The 21,967-nt window shown below is 39.1% G+C and overlaps 1 protein-coding gene across 4 annotated transcripts in view; it reads right to left on the minus strand.

The window, feature by feature from the left end:
* The window catches only part of LOC149541624 (uncharacterized), a 156,961-nt gene that overhangs the window by 110,582 nt on the left and 24,412 nt on the right, over window positions 1–21,967 (minus strand). For 2 of the 4 annotated variants that reach the window (XM_089796806.1, XM_089796804.1), the window contains 2 exons: window positions 13,907–14,005; window positions 13,041–13,183 (listed from right to left, as the gene is read on the minus strand). In XM_089796806.1, the coding sequence (XP_089652932.1) occupies window positions 13,041–13,183; window positions 13,907–14,005 (242 nt within the window). The remainder of the gene's footprint in view (window positions 1–13,040; window positions 13,184–13,906; window positions 14,006–21,967) is intronic. The other 2 variants (XM_089796807.1, XM_089796805.1) reach the window with 1 other exon arrangement.

Genomic DNA, 21,967 nt, shown 5'->3' on the forward strand with positions numbered 1-21,967 from the left:
TTTATGATTGCAAGATATGCAGGTGGCAGCATGAATTGCAGAAAGGCTTGAGAAATTTTCACACAAATGCAATTGGCTGATTATATGAAATGCGGAATCATGAAATATAACGGTTGCAGCATACACACACAAATATATGTATATTAGTTTACTGTAGAATTTTAATAAAAAAACCTTCAAGCTTCATCACTATCCTTGTCATCCATGTTTGAACGGGAGCTTTGGAGTAAGAGCAAATTCTCATGATATAAATATCTTCAAATGGATGTGTTGCTCAATACGCATGCAATATGCAAAAACATAGAGAAAGACAATTTGAATTGTTTTGACAGAATTCTTCAAAATAAGCTTGCCTCAAGAAAATATATGCTACAGAACCAAACTCTTTGCTAATCCTTTGCAGTTTTGAAGTATAGGATGCAGTGTGTAATCATAAAAAATGCACTTAAGCTTCAAAGGACATGTCATCTCATGGAATAAATTTTTCGATGGAAAAGAAGAATGATACACTAGGCATGCTAGCAAATATCGTGCGAGACTCAATCTTATGATAGTAGCTCCAAAGAAGTTTTGATCTAGGATTCATTAGTCATTTAATGATCATGCTGGATAAAGTGAGGTTCTTGGAGTGAATGTATTTGATAATCAAGATTATGAGTATCCTTTGATATTAAGAGGGAGTCTAACATTTCATTAAAGGAAAACTTTGGACAAAAAGAGGGAGCAGATAGAGCACATGTTTCAAATTCAGAGGAAGGTTATTGGAAATACCCTTAACAAGGAGGTAAAAAGGTTAGCGTTTCTTCATGAAGAAGAAGTTCCAAGTGAAATCCCTCATAATACATTCTTCTCTATGAGAGAGAAGTTTGAGGTGAAAACCTTATTCTCTGATATGATCAATGGTGGATGTCATGACAACACCACATGCCAATATCTATGGTGACTTCATGTGAACTTTTAATGTCATGTGTGTATGGACCTTCCCCATGTGTACATCATGAGGAAGTGACGATTTCAAAATGATTATCACTTGTATTTGCAAAAGTTATTGGAAGGTGACAGTCTTACAATTACTTATATCATAATATACATTTTATGTAAATATTGAAATAGATCATGAAAGGCTTTATCTTGTAAATCAACAACTAAGTGTTAGATGTCATTAAATTGACTATCTATAAGTTGTTTGTATAGATATATGATAGGTATTTGGTGAATATCTTGCCTTGATATTCTGATAGGCCATTACCGCATTGAGTACTTGGTGAATATCATTTAGTTGATGTTTTGATAGGCCATTACTCAGAGTACTTGGTGAATATCATCTGATTGATGTTCTGATAGGCCAATACTCATGTTACTTAATATGATATCAAAAGAGTATTTGGTAAATATCATGTGTTGATATTCTGATAAGCCAATACCCATATGGTATTACATGGAATTCTTCTGATCAAATATTTCCTTGATGTGATTTCCTAATATTACCAATGGTGTAATATTTATCATGTGTTTATCCTCCCTAGCTAAGAGGGAGTGTTAATGTTTTGTAGCTTTAGTTGGATAAACTTATGAATAATTATATATGAAATATAATGTGTTTAATATATATATATAAGTTATTATATTAATTATGTAATTAATGAATAGGCACGTCCCTTTAAGGGACATGTCTCTTCATAGCCTTATTCCCAATATAAATGTGTGAGAGATTGTTGCATTTGAAACATACAGAAAAAACAGGATGTATCATTTCATTTCCAACAGTCTTTTGATTTTAACACCATTGCCTCAGCTGATTGGAATTAGGGCTTCAAGGAGCGTTGGTACTCTCTAACTAGGGCTGGTGTCTCAGTTGACTTGAGTTGATACTTCTGCTCTTTGGAGTTGGTGTTTTGAAGAGGATTGATGCTCTCTGAAAGTTGGTGCTCTCTATGGGTTGGAGCTCACATTTGTAATTTGCGTTGACTCTCTCTAACTGGGGTTGGCACATCAGTTGAATAGAGTTGGTGCTGCAGCTGTTCAGAGTTGGTGCTTCGGCTGTTCGGAATTGGTTCTTTGAAGAGGACTGATGCTCTCTGAAAATTAATGCTCTATGTGGGTTGGAGCTCACATTTGTAATCTGAGTTGGTACCCTTTGTTAATGAAAGATTAGTATGTCGTGGTTTTTTACCCACAAGGTTTTCCACAAGAATTTGGTGTTTGTATCTTGATGGTTGCTCTTTTATGTTTATCTGGTTTTCATGTATTTAAAAGTTCATAAGTTCTAAAATACTGATCTCCCCCCCGCCCCCCCCCCAACTCTCAGTATTCCCTGTGTGCTCTTCAGTCATCATATTTCATGTAAAAGATTAATAAAACCATCAGGATCTTTTGTTAATATGGAACTAATTTATAGAAGCAGCCCTTGAAGGATAGTGTTGGCTCTGTGGGGGCGACATCAGCTTCTTCTTTTTTCCTTTATTGTTATAAAAAAATTGAGTTGAGTATTAAAATTTAGATACTATGGTTTTAGCATTAAATTACATTAAAAAGTCCTAAGTTAATTCGTTCAGCCCCTTGGCCATTCGGACCAGGCAAATTTGGAACCGGTCTGTGGTCCTAGTCTGATTTGTCTGTGCGTTTGGCCAGGGTTCAAACTCCGGCAGGCTGCTTCATACAGGCCAAACCTAGGTTGAACAAGGCAGACCAAGCATGAACCAGGTACAGTTCCACTGAGGAACATTTTATAATTTAGTGTGGAAAACAATTATTACAGAATTTGAATAACACCTTTAACATTGTAAAGCAAATTTGCTGAAGTTCAGATATTGATTACATCAAATTAAACTAGCCCTCAAGATTTCTTCTAGTGAAATTTTTATCCAATTGCTAACAATGACCCCTATCCAATTAATTGGAAGCTCTCTATCGTGATAAATCATATTTTAAACATTAAACAATAACTTCAATAGGTGAAGAGAAAAGAAAGTTGCTTTTATAAAATAATTCAAGTACGATGTTAATTACAAACAACAAGCTCTCTATACAGTGAAAAAGCAATGAGCATTTAAAGACTTGCAAAGCGAGAATGTTATTGATGCAACTGATCCCATTGGTGACATCGGTAGAAACTGTGTAGCCGACGGGTTCATATCGTCAGTAAAGATTTTGTAGCCGACGGGTAGATTAGTATTGTTATGTAGTGGATAGAACCCTTCAGGAAGGTTCGGCAGGAAGTATTTATACCCCATCTGGAATCATTGTAAATCATCTTATCAAGCATAATGTAAGGTCTCTGGCGTATGCAAATAATACAAAGAGTTTTGTTGTTCTTATCTATTGTCTGTGTGCATTAATCTATTTACCCCGTAAGGTAAACATTTGGCGCCGTTGCCCGATGGACCTGGAACAAAGTCTGGAATGAAGACTGATGCCAAATCAGTTAAACAAAAATAAGAATAAGCTAAAGGACAAAGATGAAATTTGCAAAGCTCAAGGAAATTTAATTTTGGCGCAACAGGCCGAACGCAGACGGAGGTTTCACCAAGTTGCTGACAGACGCCGAACCGCCGAGGAACTATTGGAGGAGACTCAACAATGGGTGGAATTGGTGGAAGAAGCAGGGGAGGAATTTTTGAACTTGTATTCGCCGAGGGAAGGGAATTAATTCACACAGCTCGGAGTGCCGAGGGAGCACGAGCGTGAACTCTTCGTCCGTGATACACTTCCAGAAGGGACAACTTCAGAAGACCCTTCTTCACCAAAGTTCACAGCTGTTGCAAATCATACACCTGTACCAAACAGCGTTGGCGTCGGAGTGCAAAGCCACGGTGTAGGAGCGTAGAGCGCTGGTGTGGGAGTGCAAAGTGTTGGTGTGGGAGTGCAGAACAGCGCCAATGTTGCAGGACCGAGCAGTGCCCGTGCACAAAATCCAATAGTGATGGTGAGACCCAAGGAAAAGCTACCGAAGTTTGATGGCGATGGTACAGCCGATTTGATCTGACACTATGAAACATGCGAAACAATTTGGAGGGCGAATGGCATAACAAATACAAATGAATGCGTCCGACAATTTCCGGCAACCCTGTGGGGTGTCGCAATTGATTGGTTTGCTGATACAGATCCTCAAAAATTAACCAATTGGAACAACATTAAAAAGGAGTTTATCAGCAAATTTCAACTGTTGCGCGATGACAATGAGATCGTAGCGGAGATATACAACACAAAGCAGGGGAAAAATGAAACTATCCGAGTATATGCCAGGAAATTAAAGGACTTAATAAATAAAATGAAAAATAAGCCGGCAAATGGATTGCAAAAAAGATGGTCCGTTGAAGGCCTACGCCCGAAGTTACGGAAGAAGATGAAGATTGTGCTGCCATTGTCGTACACTGAAGCATACAATTAGGCGATGAACTTAGAAAGTGAGTAGAAAATAAAGAAGATGAAAAAGAGTAGCTCATCCGAGTCAGACGACGATGCGTCTTCGAAAGAAGATAGTAGCGATGATGAAAACAGCAGCAAGAAGGTCCGAGCTCTTCAAAAGGACATGATCCGTATGATGAAGGAATTTAAGAACATGCAAAAAGAAACAAAGGGAAGCGACCTATGGTGCACGAAATGTAAGACAGAAGGTCATACCAAAGGGTCCTGTCCAAAGAACCAATTCTGCGACATATGCCAGATCATGGGACATTCCACAAAAGAATGTCCCTTCAATATGAAAACCAGAGGACCTCAACAGGTGCTTCTAACACACGAGGCTTCCACGTCAAGAGGTAGTGGAAACACGAGTAATGGAGGTGCCACGTCAGGAGGGTACAGAAATAATAGATGTGGGCAGAACAACAACAATGCGAACAATAACAATAACAATGGCAGTCGAAGTCGAATTCAGTACGATGCGAACGGTCGACCGATGGTTCAATGCCAAGCATGTAATTTGTGGGGCCACTTTGCCCGAGACTGTACAACAGAAAACACACCAAAATTATTATGCAGATGGTGTGGACCCGGCAATCATGAAGATGCCAAGTGCCCAAAATTCGGAGTAAATTTGATCACCATCGGGAAGGACGAAGAGGAGGTTTTGGCAATTACACGGAGGCAAGCAAAACTGTACCCTAACCCGACAGAAGAAAAGAGGAAATTAGAGGAAGCACGGGCAGAAATTGAAACAGCAGCACAGGTGGAAACATCTTAGTTGAAGGACATCACCGGTACCTTGGCAAGGAACTGCACAGAACAAAACATCATATGGCAGATATTACAAATGGAGATACCGGTCAGAATAAATGATCTACTTCTCACAATGCCTCAGCTCCGATCCGCACTCACAAACATCGCGTCAACTGCCAAGTTACCAAAATTAGGAAGAGGGAAGGAAATTGGTGCAGGTGGGGAGGACCCAATGCTACTAACCCTCACATCAGGACGGCATCCGGCAGTCGTCGAGATGGGGATTCTAGGAAATGTGCTGACAGACACGATTGTTGAGGGAGGTTCTGACATGAATATCTTACCCAAGGATACTTGGAAGAGGTTGGGACAGCCGACGTTGTGGCCACCTACATTCTAGTTGCTGATAGCGGACCAACACGGCATTAAACCCCTCAACGTCCTAATGGCACAACCGGTGATGATTGGCACACAGCCATTCCTGCTCGACTCTGTCGTGATCCCGCTGAGGAGAAAAGGATACAACACCATTCTAGGCTGCGGATGGCTTATTCAAGCCAAAGTTAAACACGACTGTAAGAAAAACACTATCACTTGAAAGCAAAGGGCGGAAATTCGTCATTGATTTACACACCCAAATGGTGGGGGAAGAAGCTCTATCATCAGATTTTGAAGAAGAGGATGAAGGGAGGCAGTGTATGGAACCAGATCAGGAGGGAGTCCTGCGGTTGGGAGGAGGATGAACGGACGACGATTTGGATTCGGTGAATGGTCTTTTTCACTAGCAGATGGAGGACTATGAGCTGTTCCAGAGCTGCAACATACTGACAATAGAGGAAAGGCACAGCGGAGATGAATTTCCAAGAGAATTCAGAAAAATAAAAGAGGGGGATGCGCCGCTAGATGAAACATCCACCCGTGCATTCAGTGAGGGGGAGCTGATCAAATACAACAAAGCCACACTACAAACCATGAATATGGGAGATGAGGCCGAACCAAGAAACATACTGGTAGGAGATAACCGGGATCCAATACTGAAAGCAGTGGCATTCAAGATATTTTTGAAATACAAAGATGTATTCACATGGACATACAAGGATCTGAAAGGAGTACCGCCAGAGTTGTGTGTGCACCGCATCCCGCTGGTCGAAGGAGCAGTGCTTGTACGAAAGCGACCTTATAGGATGAATAAGAACTATGCGGCACGGGTTGCAAAAGAGATCAACCGGATGCTGGAAGCCAGTATTATTTTCAAGGTTCAGACAAGTGAATGGGTATCACCCATAGTAATCTCATTGAAGGACACCACCCAGATTTGGATATGCGTTGACTTCAAATGCCTTAATGCAGTTACAATCAAGGATCCCTTCCCGATTTCATTTACAGACAGTATATTGGAGGTCGCAAGACATGAAATTTATTCCTTTATTAACGGATTTTCCGGATACAATCAAATTTCCATAGCAAAGGAGGAGAAACTAAAAATGACATTTGTCGTAGAAGATAGGGTGTACACATACAACCGGATGCCATTCAACCTGTGCAACACGTCGGCTACATTCCAACGGATCATACTGCACATCTTTGAATTGGGCAAATGTATAGAGAGATGTCAATGGGCGCAACTAGCCTTGAATTCGAAGAAATACAGAGTCATGGTTCTGCAAGGAAGACTGCTCGGACACATAATCTGTAAGGAGGGATTGAAGACAGATCCAGACAAAGTCAGAATCATATTGGAAATGCAGCCATCCACCAATGTAACGGAGGTAAAGTCTTTCTTGGGACACATAGGCTATTACAGAAGGTTCATCAAAAAATTTGCCAAAGTATCATACCCGCTGGACAGGTTAAACATGCAAAGGAGAATCGTTCACATGGGAGAAAGAACAGGATGAGGCATTTGAAGGGTTGAAGGTACGATTGGCTACGGCAACCATCTTGGCATACCCGAATTGGAACAAGGAATTCCATGTTCACGTCGACGCATCCAACTATGCGATCGGAGCAACCTTGGCACAGACAGGTAGCCACGGGTTGGATCACCCGATATACTTTGCCAACCGACTGTTATCAAAAGCAGAACAGAACTACAACATAATAGAACAAGAAGCATTGGGAATGGTCTACACCGTACAGAAGTTCCGTCATTACTAGCTAGCGACACCATTCATGTTCTATGTCAACCATCAAGCTCTGTTGTACCTGGTCAATAAACCTATCATCCAATGAAGAATCAACCGATGGTTGATTCTCTTCTATTGCAGGAGTTCACCTTCAAAATCATTGTACGACTTGGGAAGAAACATGTTAGCGCAGACCATCTATCGTGAATCAAAAAAGGTGAACCGGCGGATCGAGTGAACGACGATTTTCCTAATGCACAATTGTTTCAAATTGCAGTACTGCCAAAATAGTACACGAGCATTGGCAAATACCTTTCGACAGGTTAGTTCCGAAGTGAGATGCCACCAAATGAAAGGCGGAAATTGGTAATCAGGAGCCGTACATTCCAATTGATAAACGGATTACTCTACAAGATGGGGCCTGATCACATCCTGCAACAATGTGTGTTAGAGAAAGAAATACCACGGGTGTTAAGGGAAACACATGAGGGTCCAGCAGGAGGGCACATGGGACCTGATACCACAGCACGGAAGATATTGCTAGCAGGACTGTGGTAGCCAATAGTGTACAATGACATGCGGGAATGGGTCGTCGGGTGTGACATTTGCCAACGGGTTGGGAAGCCACTAAATAGAGACTTCATGCCGCTTAACCCCTCCCACACACAAGAACTCTTCGAAAGATGGGGATTGGATTTCATCGGACCCCTGAAGGTGAGCAAAACTAGATGGTGCCGATACATTGTTGTCGCAACGGAGTACCTAACCAAGTGGGTAGAGGCACACGCACTATCGGATAACTCGGTCGTCAGCACAGCAAGATTCATTTATGAGCAAATCATTACCAGGTACCGGATTCATTTGCAGTTAACAAGTGATAGGGGTGGATACTTCGTTAACCATGTTATCTAACTGCTCACCACTGAATTCAAGATCTATCATTTATTATCAAGCCCGTACTACCCAAGAGCAAACGGACAGGCTAAGACCACAAACAAAATTCTGGCATCAATTATCTACAAGTCATGTGCGGTTGAAGGTGAAGACTGGGAGGAAAAACTGCCCTTTGCCCTTTGGGCATACCGCACGGCATACAAGGTGACAACGGGGCACACACCGTTCTAGCTGATGTTCAGACAGGAGGCAGTCGGACCAACAGAATTCATGATACCGAGCTTGAGGATCACGATGGAAAACAAGTTAGGCAACATGGAAAGCCTGAGGGAATGGTTACATAATCTGTATAAGCTCGAAGAGAAGCGGTAACTCAAAACAGACGCAAAGCGTGGCATGATAAACACCTGAAACTAAATAGGTTTCAATCAGGGCAGTTGGTGTTGAAGTATGACGGACGAAATGAAATCAAACCAGGAAAGTTTAAGGTCAGATGGGTAGGGCCATACCAGATCCAGGAGGTAGGTGACAATGGAGCAATAAAATTGTGGACTTTAGACGAACAAGAAGTACCTCAAGCAGTCAATGGTTCGAAGCTAAAGATGTACCATGCTAGGAAGACTCCCTCATCATCACAGAATGATGAAGTCCGAACAACTTCCTCGTCGTCAAAGAATGACTAAGTCTGGAGGCAGAATTGAGTTTGTTGAGAAAAAAGAAGGAAAAAAAAAAAGGTAGAACAAAGGTGTCCCATGGACACCCATCCCCATGGATGGGTTCGCAAACATCTCTCCGCGGGTGGGTTTGAAGCCCGTGGCGGAGTCTTTTAAGTCCCATGGGTTGCCTCCATTTCCCCTACAGATTAAACTTCTCTCCCGCGGTTTTACTTTCTCCAAGTCCACGGACATTCTTCCGCGCATCCTTTCTATTTCCCCGTGGCATAGCCCCTTTCCTTCCGCGGGCACCTGTCTTTTTCTTCCACAGTGGCATTTTTTTTTCTCCCATGGGCATTACATCCTCCGCGCCCAGTCTTTTTCAACACCGTTGCTTGTCTTTTGTTCCCCACAGCCTGATCTTTCTCTCCCGCAGGCGCTATTTTGTGTGGTCTTCTTCCATTATATGCTCGCTGAGAAGGCTAGTGGTTATTATATCTCCCTCTCAGCTCCCGCATATTGATTGCGTCTATTACCAAAATTGTTGGGAAAGGGATTTATGTCACCTCTTGGAAAAGAGCTATCCACTCTCTGCTGCTGAAAATTTCTTGCATGATCTATATTTTCGGGACCCAGCATTATCCGTTGAATTTAGATTCCATGCCGCCAGGACCCTTGAATGTATGATCCTGATAACCTTTGGGAATTAGATGATTTGGTCCACCATGCAGATTTTTACCCAGTACAAATTACCCCTAGCGTGCAGTTCTTGGATCGATGGTTGTTTGGAGTCCCTGTTCTTGTGAGACCTTTTTCCTATCCCACGGCTTTCGTTCTAACCTTCCACGGACGGCGTTTCAATTAGAGCAGGAGCTATTTTACATATTCACAACTGTAGGCATCGTGCGGACTTCCTTCCTGCACCGTGGGAGAAAAAGAAAAAAAAAAGCGACAGAAGGAGGAACCCTGCATTATAAAGGTAACAAAGAAACCACTATTATGGAATCCGCAAGGAAATGGAAGCAGTGGAAGAACCAACTAAAGACAAGTATGGAGAAGAATGCCACAGTTTTAGCTTCTAGAATTCGAGTTGCAGGGCCATCCGCTTCTAGCAGTAAAAAAACAAAAAGTAAGGGCCAAACTCACACATCTTATTATTCAATTTGAGGGACTCAATGGCAACGAGTGCCGGAAGTGCTGGCAAGAAACCCCGGACACAGAAGTAATTAAGCAAATTCTGGTGCGAGCACAGGTACATTGGGCCATACAGCTTCCAGTGTTTTCCATTCGATTATTTGAATTAGTTTTGTGCACCATGATCAAATCATACAATAGGCACAGCAGAACCAGCAAATTTTTGTACAAAAAGCACCGCATGATAGTTTCTTTTAAACCAAAGGATTTCACTAGGGTTTTCGGCATCCCTGGCCCAGGGGGTCGGAAGGTGGAAATCAAGAACCACAAGCTGTCTCAGGAACAGAAAGAATATTGGATAAGATTAGTAGGTCGTGATCTTACGCCAAAAGAGATGGAGTCAGTGGTAAAGGGTTCTAAATGCAGAGGGTTTCGGCAAGATCTTATTCGAGAGGGCCACTGGAGATGCATCATGGATGTCATCAAAAGCAGGTTGACAGGGGCAAGTCGGGTTTCGGATATAGCATTGTCACAGATCATATTCATGAATGGCATCATGAACAGCACAGTGTACAATTGGGCTATAGTCCTCGCTGACAAGATGGAGGAGTTCATGACACTCCAGCACCGCAAATTCTTTATGCCGCACCATGCCATTGGCTTGTTTCTGGAGGCAGCTGTTAATCAGATACCAATGGATGATTTTGAGGCTCCTCTGTAGGGAAAGTTGGTCTCAAGAGAGCCTCCAATATTCTATTGGAGACATTTGGACACAGGTGGAACAGCAGTGGGGCAAAAGAAGGTATTCCAGGGATTGGAGGCTTACAAGGACACAAACAGCAGACGGGAGGACACTTCAGAGAGCAGTGGGGCTGAGTACGAGGAAGATAGTACTTCTGCGGAAGTTGGCAGTGAACCAGCAGTTAGCGAGCCCACATTTTTCACCCCGCCGCAATTGCCAACTTCGGCGCACTTGTCCACCACCACTTCACACATTCCTCCATTTGGTCAGCGTCATGCACCGATCGTTATGACCCCACCGATGGTGGCAGATGTACCACAGACAGTAGCAGATGTTCCACCAACAATGGCAGAGGGTGTCCCACGGACGACAGAGGTTGTTGCACCGACGGCCACTACAGAGGTTGCTTTTGCAACGGTCACGGCAGATGTTTCACCCAAGGGCATGCTTTCCCAGGATTGTACGCCAGACCCTGTTGCACTAGTAGAGCTAGAGTTGATAGAGTTGCTAGCGCCAGAGCCTGAACCCCAAGTTCATTTGGATGTGATTGGTTCAGATGCGATGGTCACTATTTCATCTTCCTTGTTGACGGAGGCACAATCAGCACAGCCAACACAGTCGGAGCAGCCCAAGAGAATGGAGGTGATGGATAGAGCGAGCACATTTCTGCAACAGCAGTTCCGACTCATTCCTGCAGAGGTCGGACCGTCCATTTAGTCCTCAAGTCATGGAGGAGTCCCTCTAGGACCAACAATCGTATCAAAGCCACAACAGGTGGCAATTCCACAGTCCGAGGGTGCACCCAAGAAGGAGGCGGCACCAGATTTGGACATGGTAACCACAGCAGTGGCAAAGACGAGTAGTGATGGGGAGTGGACCATGGACGATGTGGCGAAGGAGGATTATGGGTCAGATGAGGACAGATGCAGAGACTACCTCAGAGCCATGCGAGTTACACTGAAGAAGGGACACACCATTGCTTTGCAAGCTTTGACTCGGCGAAAAGAGTTGCATTTGGTTTGGGCTTATATCAAGGGGGTTTGTCCGGAGCAATTCCATTCATGCTTTGAGGACAAGGGTTGGCCAGCAGTCGAGACATCGGAGATGTTTGCGGATTGGGCCATCGAGCCTGAGTTGGCGTCATGCACCACCCCGATGGAGAAGCTAGCGCACAAGATAGTAGGATTGTACAAAGAAGTCTATTATGCTCGCAGGCGTGCGGAGGCAGATAGGGAAGCAGACAAGGTCACAACTGAGAGGTCTCTGGCAGCAAAGAGGGAGGTTAGAGAAAAGGAAAATGCGGATTTGGCCAGCTAGCAAGCAGCGTGGGCAGCGGAGCGTGCAACACTTTTGCAGGATAAGCAAGCGGCTAAGCAAGAATTGCAGTTAGCAAAGACCCAAGCTATGGATGCAACGCTTCTTCTGAAGGAAGTCGTAGAGGTTAATACACGAATTCAGAAGGATTTGAGCATCCGGACAGATCAAGTGTATGAATTGCACCAGCAGCAGCACTCTTCAGGGGCACAACCTCCTCGCTAGTATTTTTTGTTCTTGTCGTCTGTTGTTGTCTCCTATTTTGTTAGTCGTCAAGAGACGACTTTTCTTTTGGGGGAGATGATGTCGTTGGTAGAAACTGTGTAGCCGACGGGTTCATATCGTCAGTAAAGATTTTGTAGCCGACGGGTAGATTAGTATTGTTATGTAGCCAATGGAACCCTTCGGGAAGGTTCGGCCGAAAGTATCTATACCCCATCTGGGATCATTGTAAATCATCTTATCAAGCATAATGTAATGTCTCTGGCATATGCGAATAATACAAAGAGTTCTACTATTCTTATCTATTGTCTGTGTGCATTAATCTATTTACCCCGTACGGTAAACAATTGGCATTGGCATTGGCACTGTTTATAAATCAACTAATGCCTTTGATGATGAAGAAGAAGAAGAAGACAATCCATTAGATGATTGAACTTACTATAAAGTTTGAATTGTTGAAATTGTAAGTCAACACAATGATACAATAACTCAATATTATTATTTTAATATTTTGATGTTGATATGATGCTATGATTACAAGTTTATAGTGTTTTTGTTGTTTTTATGATGCTATGTGGCATTCTAATATTAATTCATACTTCCAGGCTGCATAGATATAGATATCGATATAAATTTACATGTTTTTGTACTAACGAACCCAAACCCCATTCAAAAAATTTCCATAACAGTGAATCAGTTTTTGGAACCCAAACCTTAACCAGAAACTTAGTTTAGAACATTAATTGTATAATTTCATAAGCTATTCTTAATTATACTCAAGATAGAGAAACTCACAATGAAGACCAAGGTGTTTTATCTGCAAAATACTGAGTGTTGAGAAATGTATTGGAAAGCACCAATGATTTAACTCGTCTTGGACGATAATGTGCAAATATTTGAGCTAGAAACCCTCCAAGTTCTGTCCCATACAGATGGACCTGTCAAAATTTAAAACTTGATTAGAACTAACCCCATAAAATTCTGCTAAGTCAAACAAATTGCTAAGAAGAACTATTATAATTATTTATAAATTCCAGTGAAAGAACCTCAATAATATCATGAGCGGAATGATAAAATGTCTTCATATTGACGTTGCTATCTCATGATGTCTGCAGCTATTTCAATTTAGGATTGTAGTACAATTTATGCCATACATATATTTGTAATATTAGGTAGTTTTGAAAAAGAAGACTAGATTATTGACCAGTTTTGGCTTTTGAATACTAGGGATTAAAATATATTTGATCTTAATCTCTAAGAACAACCATTTAATTGACCAAAAGACAGCAATATTCCAACCAATTAACATCCTTAATACCAACTCCACCTGGCATATAAAATTTTGATGGTTTAAACTTTGTTCCTGAGTATGCCCAAAGAAAAGTCACGGAATAGGATATGCATTAGCATAGCTACTAGATACATAGCTAACTATATTTGTTAAAACTTAATAAGGAGAGATACCAGGCAAAGAGAATATCAATTTGAAACATGGACATGTGACTCCTGCTATAGTTTGAGTTCAATATACTTCAATAATAGATGCTGACATTGTCATTTTGTTAGGCCATTAAAGAGAATACCAATTTATTCAACAGAAACTTGGAAATTGCATGTTAATAAATTAAGATGTAAAAAATTGAACATTTTATATTGCTTACATGATGAATATCAATAGCATCCAGGAACTTTTCAAATGTATTAACCCATTCTTGATGACTCCAAACAGGTGGTGCATCAGCAGCAATCACTCGATAACCCTATTCTCATTATAAAAAAAAGTGATTTAGATATGAATAAGATCATAATGTTCAAAAAAAACTATTTAAAATTTTAATTGAAACAAAAAAAAATTACAGAAACTAAATAATATTATCAAGTTTCCACAATGCATTTGAAAAGGATGTAACTTTGCTTCCGGATTCAATTGTGTAATTTTTTTTTAGCATCAACCTTTCGGATCACACTCTCTGATTCATCATCAGGATGAGAAAATAAATAGTTACAGTATGTGCCAGCACAAATAATTATAGCATCAACAATTCAAATTGTTTATATTATCAATCCAATACCCGAATAAATGGGTCTTAAGTTATGTTGGACCATTTGACAAATTCATTGACATAATAAGTATGTAGTAGATAATTTCCTAGCATGTCAAAATTATATTATTTATATCAAAATTCAATTGTGTATTTTTTGAGAACTCGTCAATCCATATTTCACAAGTAGTGGTTCAGACAAATCCAAGATCAAGCCTTGAAAATGGGGCCGCAAATTAAGTGGATCCTTCACCCATGTGAGAAGCACCTAGACAAAATGAGTGCTAAGTGGGCTATTCATTCTTGTTAGAGACAACTTCATATGAGCCATTACTCATGACATATGAGTCAATGAGTCTGATTCAATAAAATAGAAGTGTAAATTGTACACTCCTGTTGCAGAGTCAAAAAAAAATGTGAAATCTAGTCAATGGTTGAATACTTCCGCACAGTCATGTTCCTCTCAAACAAATAAACAATTTCAAAATAATATCACATATCAAATTTATATGAGAAAGTTATGGCTTCAGTAAGCTCGCTGCTGAAGTGCATTTGATGTGTTTTTAACTCACTTAAATGATGGCTAGGTTATTTTGGAAGCATATTAAGGGTATATAATTATCCTTAGTGGCAAATAAACATTCTAAAAGCATCCAAATCACACCAGCAACAACACAAACAATAGAAAAAATTTACATGATTAATAAAAAAGCCCCTGAAGCGACTTTTGGTATTACAAAGTTGGTCAACCTTTGATTTTGGCAATTGACCTATATTCCAATGCCCTAATCTTCAGGGAAGGGATGTCTTAGCTAGCTTATCCATATCAAAATAATATTATATTTACTATAATGGTCATCTTAGGTTCTATATTTAGATTTAGATATTTTTAGAGCTTTAGTCTGCTATTTTTAGTGTTGCTATTTTTGGCGACTTATACCTTGTAATTTTTTATAAGGAGACTTTGCCTCCTTAGTTTAATGCAATCATGTAGACACTCTTGTTTTTAACAATTTCATGGTATCAGAGCTTGAGTAGTCCGTGTATGACTTCCTTGTAATATCCCCTTCCAGAAGTAAATATTAAATTAAAATAAAATTAAGTATCGAATAAATATTATAGACAAGCAATAATTAATGATCACTAATGGCAGTGGTTATTAAAATCAAAAGGATGTGACACTAAGAACAAACAAATCTCAATAATTACAACCCTTCACTCAGATAAAGGATATATAAGGCAGTTCCATCATTCAATTGGGATCATGGAAGAAATATAAGAAAAGAAATTAATTACATATCATCTGCAACTGTATAACAATACAGTCAGATCCTTACACAGCTAATGTCATTGAGCAAGTAAGGAAGACCTTTAGACCATAAGTCAGAGCTATATGCATTTCTGTGACTAGTATGAACATTTTGTCTATTTTAATAATAAATTTAAGAAATACCAAAGCACTACTCTTAATAAAACATACATCCTCAAAACTACTTATTATTTCCAAGTCTGAGAAGATGAGCAGATATGCAATAAGGGAGAAGCCTATGTAAATCCAACCAAGTCAAGCCGAAGACAGGATACCCCGAGCGCCTTGCGGACATGTCCAAGAAAGGCTGAAGGGCTTGAATCTATAAAAACATTGAGGGAGACAATTGATTTTGGGGTCTAAGCAACCTATTGTATCTCAGCATTCTCATAAACAAGAACAACAACCAGGATTAACAAATATTTACAATTATCTTGATGATTATACATTATTAATAAATATCTAATTAGTATGTTATTACTTATTTATATAATAAATATTTTAGACAAGCAATAATCAATAATTGCTAACAGCAGTGGTTATTAAAATAAAAAGGATGTGACTTTAAGAACAGACAAATCTCAATAATTACAACCCTTCATTCACGAATAAGGACATATAAGGCAGTTCTATCATTCAACTGGGATCATGGAAGAAATATAAGAAAAGAAATTAATTACATATTGTCTACAACTGTATATTAAATACAATCAAATCCTTACACAGCCAATATCGTTGAGCAAGTAGGGAATACCTTTAGGCCATAAGTCAGAGCTTTATGCATCTTTGTGACTGGTATGAACAGTTTGTCTATTTTGATAGTAAATTTAGGAAATATTAGAGCACTATTCTTAATTAAAAATACATGCCCAAGACTAGTTATTTTGAAGTCTGAGAAGAAAAGCAGAAATGAAATAAGGGAGAAATCTATGCAAATCCAACCAATCAGTCATTCTGAAGACAGGATAAAGATCAACAACCTCAAGCACCTTGCGGACATGTCTAAGAAAGGCTTAAGGGCTTCGATCTATAAAAATCTTGAGGGAGACCATTGAGCTTCTTGTCTAAGCAACCTATTGCATCTCAGCATTCTCATAAATGGTGATAATAACCAAGATAGCATGGTCTTCTCAATTCACATATATAGCTTATTACGAATTCACCTATAGCTGTTATCTTTACAGCATGATTTAAGTAATTATAATTCAATTCACGTATATTAAACATAGGTTCATTTATGCATAACTAGTTAAACTTACTTGGTGGTCATTACACTCCTTATGGGAAGGAGGGTTTTAATATTTTTTACTCAAAAACTATCTATTAGGTTTTAACAATTTTTCCTCAAAATTATCTATTGGGTTTTACTAACATTCTTTTTTCCTCAAAAATTGTCCAATGAGTTATAACAATTTGTTTCCTCAAAAATTATCTAGTGGGTTTTCATAATTTTTCCCTTCAAAAAAAATTCTTTAGGATTTTAATATTTTTTTCCAAAAAAAAATATTATGTGGATTTTAATATTTTTTTCTGAAAAATATCATCTCAGATCTTGCGGTAGTTTTTTTTGGCTTAAATCCCTAAATCCTAAAATTGGATTTCAAGTTGTAGATTTTCTGGGGTTCACAATTTTTTCCCAAAACAAAAATATTTTGGGGCTATTTATAATTTTTTCTTCTTAAAAAATTATCTAGAGTTTATCATTTTTTCCTAATAAATTAAGAGTTTTCTCCTTTTTGACCTGGTCAAAGTTTCCATAGTTCGGGAGGGCTCTCTAGTTTTTGTTGAGTTTTACTGTTTTTCCTTAAAATGATATTTTGTATGCTAATCTGTGTCTAAGATTTTGTGCCACCTATCTATTTGGTTTTGATCTATTTTTCACCTCAATAATCTTGTCTGGTTTTGGTCGATTTTCTAACCCAAATAATTGTTTCTAATTTCTGTAATATGCAAAAATTGTGTGAGATGTTATTTCAGGGACTTATGTTTCAAGGTTTTTACCCTTTTTCTGAAAAATTGATGCTTTGTAATCTTCAAAGCATGGCATCTTGCAGTCCATTTTGGGGCATCCTTCTCATCTGCAATAGTTCGCGGGTTTGTTGATTTTTCCTCAAAATCATGACAGTTGTTCTCAATGTGTATCTTTGTTTCCAAGGAAGGGTAGTTCAGTTACCCAAACCAAGGTTGAATGCTTTTGTGATAATTTTTGGTTAGCAATTTTGCATATTCTGGGAGGGTTACTAGCCAGCTCTACTCTCTTGATGTAGACCATTTTGAAGAAGGGAACAGCCTTCTCTGTTTTTTCTTTGGCTTCTCTTGGTCATTGACATTCTATAGATCCAGGGAGGGTCTCAATAACAGTAGAATGTTTTAGAGGATCTGTAACCACAAGACACATATAGTCTTCTATAGGGTAGTACAATGACCAGTAAGGAAGGGTGTTAAAATAATATTATATTTTATATAGTGGTTATATTAGGGTCTAAATTTAGATTCAAATATTTTTAGAGAAAAAAACAAACAATATATTAGAATATTATTACTATTTAATGGTCAATTATGTAATATATTTAATTCTTTGTAGATAAGACCGTTTCTACAATCTTCTTAAGTTTCTTATTAGAAACTTTCTTTTGTACATTTGTAAATTCTTTATAATGATCTCTTCGATCATTTGCAATACATTAAATATTTTACCAATAACTTTGCGTAAAATGGTATCAGAGCAAAGGTAGTTTTTTGAAGAACAAAACTAATTTCTTAAAAAATTATCAGTTCTAAATAAAATTGAAATTTTTTTGAGATCTTGAGTCTTAGTTTAAAATCCCAACTAAGGTTTACACGTCTTTTGGGTTGTTTTTGCTGCAAAATCCCAAGCAACGTTTTTGGGTGTTTTTTGGTGCTATTTTTTTTTTTTCTGAATGTCATTTTTCTTTTGCTGCAACTACAAAAATGTGAGCCAATTTTGCTTGCTGGTCGGAAAAAAAAAATGTGGCTTTATCAAACCTGTTTCTGGGCCATTTTTGCTGCAAACAAAAATAATTTTTCAAATCCTCAGCCTATTTTTCTATAGATGGTCTCTTTATTTGGTGCATCTAGGGTCGACGATGGCCATTGTCGCATTGTGCGACCTTTTTTGGTGTTTTTTGACCATCATTCTAGTCGTTTTTTGCTGCTGGTGACTTGATTTTTTGCTACACCAAATTTAGGTTTATCCATGACTGCCTAGGGTTTCTGCATTTTCGACTAGGGTTTTGACCCTTTAGTTCAAGTCGAAAAATTTTATTGATTGAATTTTCCTCAAGGGTTTTTTGAGATTTCAACTAGGTCATCATCAGAATTTTTTGAGCACCTCAATTTTCATGCCTCAAAATCTCTACCTATTTTTATTTCAGATTCTTTCTTGGTCATCTAAGATCTCATGTTGGTCTTCGTCAGATTTTTTGGGTTAGCAGAAAATTTTCTTGAAATCCATGCCAACCATACTTCATCATATTTCTAAAGTCCATACCTGCATTTGCATCTGCTTCTACATTGGGGTTCGCATTTTTGAATCCATGTTATTGCCTCATCTATAGTTTTTGTTTTCTGTGCAAGATGGCATAATTATCCCCAACTTAATGTTGGATGGCAATCAAAGATTCAATGAAAACAATTATAACACCTAAAAGTCGTGCATGCTGACAATCTTTGAATATTGTTGCCTTGAAACGATTGTTTTGGGCACAAAGACTTGTCCTACCACAATCCAAGCAAATATGGACAAGTTCAATAATCAGAATTGAGAAGTTATCATGCTTCTCAAGCTCTTTGCCTTAGATGATCAGTTGCCTCAGATCCCTTTTGGCAAGTCTGCAGCAAACATCTAGTAACTAAAGGAGTTGCATGAAACATCTAACAAAAGCCGACTATTCTTTCTAAAGAACCAATGATTTCCCATCATGAGGGATGAACGCATGTCCTTGCAGGAGCATCTCATGAATATTAAAGACATTTAGGATCAGCTCGAAGCTATTGGTTGGAAAATAAAGGAAGAAGATAAGGTCGTCATCACCTTGAAGAGTCTACCAAATCTTATGAGCACTTTATAGAGACTCTCAACATTACTTCTACTAATGTTGATTGAAATTTCTAGAGTTATGCACCCAACTTCTACAATAGGATCATTGGAAACAATAGTTTGGTAACAATGCCACCTCGTCCTCCTCAAAGCATGCCTTTTCAACCAAATCCTTTCACGGGGGTAAAGGAAAATCTCAACACTCTAAGCCATCTTAGCAAAAGAGCTCAAATCAATCACAGAATGGTTTAAAGAAGGTGGAGTGTAATTACTGTCACAAGTATCGCCATTTGCTCTAATATTGTCGCAACCGGTTGCCTTCTAAATAGTAGAAGCAAGGAAGGTCTTAACCTAAAGCCAATACTGTTGAGCACATAGAGCAGAAAGAGTGCCCTTTATTCCTTCATGGCTAAAACACCTACAGACCATGTGAAATATTTTGCTTGGTATATAGATTTCGGTGCTTCTCAACATTACACTCACAAGCATGATTAGTTTACAGATTATTCTCCCTTTGCTGATAAAGTTATTTTGGAGGTGAAGAGTATACTATTGTCGGCAAGAGCAACATACAGATACAGTTTGGTGGAAAGAATCTCATTTTCCTCAACTTACTCTCAATGAGATCATGTCGCATTCTTCTCAACTTGATGTGATATTCAGTGCACACAAGTGCTCGATTGTTGATCATGTAACATGCACTACTGTTGTTGTTGGTATTGAGAATCATGGTCTATATAGACTTGTGGATACTAGTGATTCTCTTGCACATGCCTTTGCAAAAAAGTCTTCCTCTATCAGTAGTCTCTAGCATCAGTGATATGGTCACCCAAACATGCATTACCATGCTCAACTTCTTTAGGATGATTTAGTACTTGCATGAAATTCAAACTCAAAATCAGCGAGTTTGTGGAGCTTGTCAAGTGGAAAGCAGCACAGGACGTCATTCAAGGATGGCGACCCGTAGCGAGCCTCTAAGGTACTACAATTGGTCCATGATGATGTATGTGGTCCGATGAATACTCTTTCTGTAACTAGGTGCAGGTATTTCTTACTTCTTGTTGATGATTTTAGTAGAAAAATATGGGTTTGCTTTCTTAAACAGAAACCAGAGGTGTTTAATGTATTTCAGAAGTTTAAGGCCTCAGTAGAAAAAGAGTTTGGTCGTTCTATTATATCTCTTAAGGTCTAATGATGAGGGGGAGTTTTGTTCTACTACTTTCTCCACTTTTTATGATACACATGGCATAAAATGTCAACTAACCACACCATACACCTCTCAAAAAAATGGCATCGTAGAGCGTCGCAACTACACCAATATAAAAATGTCCACGTCTATGATGGAACACAAAAATGTTCCTAAGAAATATTGAGCAAAAGCAATCTTTACTGCAGTCTACCTCCTTAATAGGTCTCCTACAAATGTTGTTAAGGGAAGGACTCCTAGGGAAGCTTGGATTGGTCCCAAACCTAGGATCAACCATCTGAAATTTTTTTGCTCTTTAGCATATGTTTGGATTCCAAATACTTAGCTCTCCAAGTTGGATTCCAAGAGTCAAAAGCTTATGTTTACATGCTACACTAACAACCATAAGGTTTACTGGCTGATTGATGTAGACATTGATCATTTTATCTTTAGTCGTGATGTTGTCTTTGATGAAGAACAAGGACCATTTCTCTCTTCCTCATTTGAGTAGAATTATGAGGATCAGCCTTTGAAGGCCTCTAATTTGGGTGGCTGTCTTCCGTTAGGTTGACCTAATGGGAGGGATGATCCAAAATTTGAATTTGATGATGCACTACTTGACTTTTCTCCCGATAATGCTCATCTTCCACTTGTTGCAGATCTTGTTCCTTCTCCAGTTCTTCCAATTCCAGTTATTCCTCCTGATGTCGGCACATCTACTCTTCTTTCTAAATGGTGAGCTAAGACTATCAGTGATTTTGTGCCAATGAGCTCATTGAGGGTAGATCTTCCAGAAATAAGGGCAAGCAATTAGGTACATTTAACTTTGCTCTTGTGACCAACCTTAACAGTATTTACTATTTATGAGCCTCATATATTTAAAAAGGCCAAAGGGATTCCAGAGTGGGAATGGGCTATAAATGCGGAGTGCCTGAGTCTTCTAAGGAATCACACATGGATTCTCTTTGATCTTCCTCTAGGGAAGAAACCCATTAGCTGCAAATGGGTCTATAAGATCAAGTATCACGTAGATGGTACCTTAGATAAGGCCAGATCAGTTGCTTGAAGGTTCACACAACGGGAGAGCATTGAGTATGAGGAGACTTTTTCTCCTACTACCAAGAT

Source organism: Cupressus sempervirens, chromosome 8, assembly GCF_028749045.1.
Source record: "Cupressus sempervirens isolate cs-2001-9-10 chromosome 8, ASM2874904v1, whole genome shotgun sequence".
In the NCBI taxonomy this organism is placed as follows: Eukaryota; Viridiplantae; Streptophyta; class Pinopsida; order Cupressales; family Cupressaceae; genus Cupressus; species Cupressus sempervirens.